The sequence below is a fragment of the Salvelinus namaycush genome, chromosome 4 (genome assembly GCF_016432855.1).
Source record: "Salvelinus namaycush isolate Seneca chromosome 4, SaNama_1.0, whole genome shotgun sequence".
In the NCBI taxonomy this organism is placed as follows: domain Eukaryota; kingdom Metazoa; phylum Chordata; class Actinopteri; order Salmoniformes; family Salmonidae; genus Salvelinus; species Salvelinus namaycush.
The window spans coordinates 83280024-83283045 of record NC_052310.1 but is presented as its reverse complement, the minus strand read 5'-3'; the positions used below and the strand labels follow the sequence as shown (position 1 = coordinate 83283045).

The window sequence follows — 3022 nt, the reverse complement described above, 5'->3', positions numbered from 1 at the left end:
ACAGAGTAGAGAGAGAGCCATGGTAGAGTGGAAGCAGGGAGAACCATCTATGGTGATGTTGTTGTCCAGACGGATAGAGAGAGAGCCATGGTGGAGTGGAAGCAGGGAGAACCATCTATGGTGATGTTGTTGTCCAGACGGAGTAGAGAGAGAGCCATGGTGGAGTGGAAGCAGGGAGAGCCATCTATGGTGATGTTGTTGTCCAGACAGAGTAGAGAGAGAGCCATGGTGGAGTGGAAGCAGGGAGAACCATCTATGGTGATGTTGTTGTCCAGGCAGAGTAGAGAGAGAGCCATGGTGGAGTGGCTACATGTTTGTTATCCCGCCATGCGACTCGCAATGGCCCCCACCCCCAGCTCCTTTCCAGTGAGGGCACAGGCCTCCATTCATCAGCAGCTTACTGGGTGCGCTCAGTCTCACAGGTGCAGTGACCATTAAATATAGACACTAGCTAAGGAAGGAAAGGCTGGAAGTGTGTGTGTCTGCACTCCAGAGAGAAAGACAAATAGATAAGGATGTGGTGTGTACATTATTATGCAGCGGCTAACGACCCATAAAGGGGTGTGGCTTGGTGTTGTGAGAATGTAAACTACATATGTGGAGTGTACTGTGTGGTGTCTGGAGAACTGTATACAACCACATCTGTGGTGGTTTGTCTGTGTGGGCTAGAACTGTATACAACCACATCTGTGTGGGTGTCTGTGTGGGCTAGAACTGTATACAACCACATCTGTGTGGGTGTCTGTGTGGGCTAGAACTGTATACAACCACATCTGTGTGGGTGTCTGTGTGGGCTAGAACTGTATACAACCACATCTGTGTGGGTGTCTGTGTGGGCTAGTAGAACTGTATACAACCACATCTGTGTGGGTGTCTGTGTGGGCTGGAACTGTATACAACCACATCTGTGTGGGTGTCTGTGTGGGCTGGAACTGTATACATCCACATCTGTGTGGGTGTCTGTGGGCTGGAACTGTATACATCCACATCTGTGTGGGTGTCTGTGGGCTGGAACTGTATACATCCACATCTGTGTGGTGGGTGTCTGTGTGGGCTGTAGAACTGTATACAACCACATCTGTGTGGGTGTCTGGTGGGTGGAACGTATACATCCACATCTGTGTGGGTGTCTGTGTGGGCTGGAACTGTATACATCCACATCTGTGTGGGTGTCTGTGGGCTGGAACTGTATACATCCACATCTGTGTGGGTGTCTGTGGGCTGGAACTGTATACATCCACATCTGTGTGGGTGTCTGTGGGCTGGAACTGTATACATCCACATCTGTGTGGGTGTCTTGTGGGCTGGAACTGTATACATCCACATCTGTGTGGGTGTCTGTGGGCTGGAACTGTATACATCCACATCTGTGTGGGTGTCTGTGGGCTGGAACTGTATACAACCACATCTGTGTGGGTGTCTGTGGGCTGGAACTGTATACATCCAAAACAACAGTGCTTAAGCAACTAGAGAGTGAGTTAGACAAGAACACTACATGATCTATTTTCACACTGAATATCTTGTGATTTAGTTGCAGTATATTACATCTGCAGATATACAGAATACATATATAAAACCTACACTATATGGAGAAGAGGGATAGATATAGCATAATCTGTTCCCTATACAGATAGACTGTAGCTTAGTACATTAGAGTGAGTCAGAACATACTGCTTCTCATCCTCAAACTGTGACCAATCCACTCAGAATGCTTTAAATATCTTCAATTACTCATCCTGTATTAACCCCTTTAGGTGCTGCAACACTGCCAGAGTCACATGCTCCTCGTCATGTGATGGAATTACATGTAGCAAGGGTGGGGGACATTCCATTTTCTTACTCGACTTTTTAAATACAATTGAAAAAAATAAAATGTTCTGTATATTCTTACACTCTTAGAAAAAAAGGATCCAAAAGGGATTCAGGTAGAACAATTTTTGGTTCCAGGTAAAACTCTTTTGGGTTCCATGTAGAACCCTCTGTGGAAAGGGTTCTATCTGGAACCAGAAAGGGTTCTTTTGAAGGGTTCTCCTATGGGGACAGCCAAATAACCATTTTAGGTTCTAGATAGCACCTTTTTTTCTGAGTGTACTTGCAAGTGTAATCAGAATACTTCAAAAACATGTCTTGGAATTGAAGTAGTAGGGGATATCCTGTAGGCCTAAATACTCCAACCATGGAAACATTAAAACAGACAGACAGATATACCGAGAGAGATGAGACACTTCTGTATTCAGTATGCAACGATATGCACCGACACTGATATGTCAGTGACTGCTTTGAGTGCTACACTCTAAACACAAGGCACACTCACCCTCAAGCAGTGTCCCTTACCCCACATACACACACACACACACACACACACACACACACACACACACACACACACACACACACACACACACACACACACACACCCACCACACCACACACACACACACACACACACACACACACACACACATATAAGAATATATATTTTAGAAATTAAGGCATACATACATTTTTCAACAATTTTTCTGGACAAACAGATGGAAAATGGGTCTTTGACAACATCTACCAGAAAAAGTCTAAATGTATTATAAATACATCAAAACACAATAATGTTGAAGTAAAAACCCTGCCAACTAATATCAACACCTCTATTTAGTTTTGGAGAAACTTTTCTGCCTTCTATACGTTTGAAACATTGCCTTGTGCCTTGTAATTCATCTACTAAAACCCACATACTGTATCTTTAAGATATTTTCTCATTTCTCTCCCTCATGAGGGAGGATAATGAAAGTTCTCACAAGTAACAAGTATAGGTAGACCTATCAATTAGTTAAAGTGTTTTCACTTATATCAATTGTGTTAATGAGTTATTAAGTGATTACAACATGTATTTCTGTTAGCAAATCAGAACGAACTTACTGCCACTGAATTGGCTACAATGGGAAACCATAGTAGTCACAAACCACCGTTGGGTCACCTGCTATAGTCCTCCCATCCAATGGCATACTATTATGTTCAGCTCATTACA

General features: G+C 43.7%; 1 protein-coding gene across 1 annotated transcript in view; it reads left to right on the top strand.

Annotated features, from left to right (window-relative positions):
- Positions 1-339: 339 nt before the first annotated feature.
- The window catches only part of LOC120046031 (protein kinase C epsilon type-like), a 56301-nt gene continuing 53618 nt past the window's right edge, over positions 340-3022 (top strand). Inside the window, exon 1 of the mRNA XM_038990943.1 lies at positions 340-366. Coding sequence (XP_038846871.1) covers positions 340-366 — 27 coding nt within the window. The remainder of the gene's footprint in view (positions 367-3022) is intronic.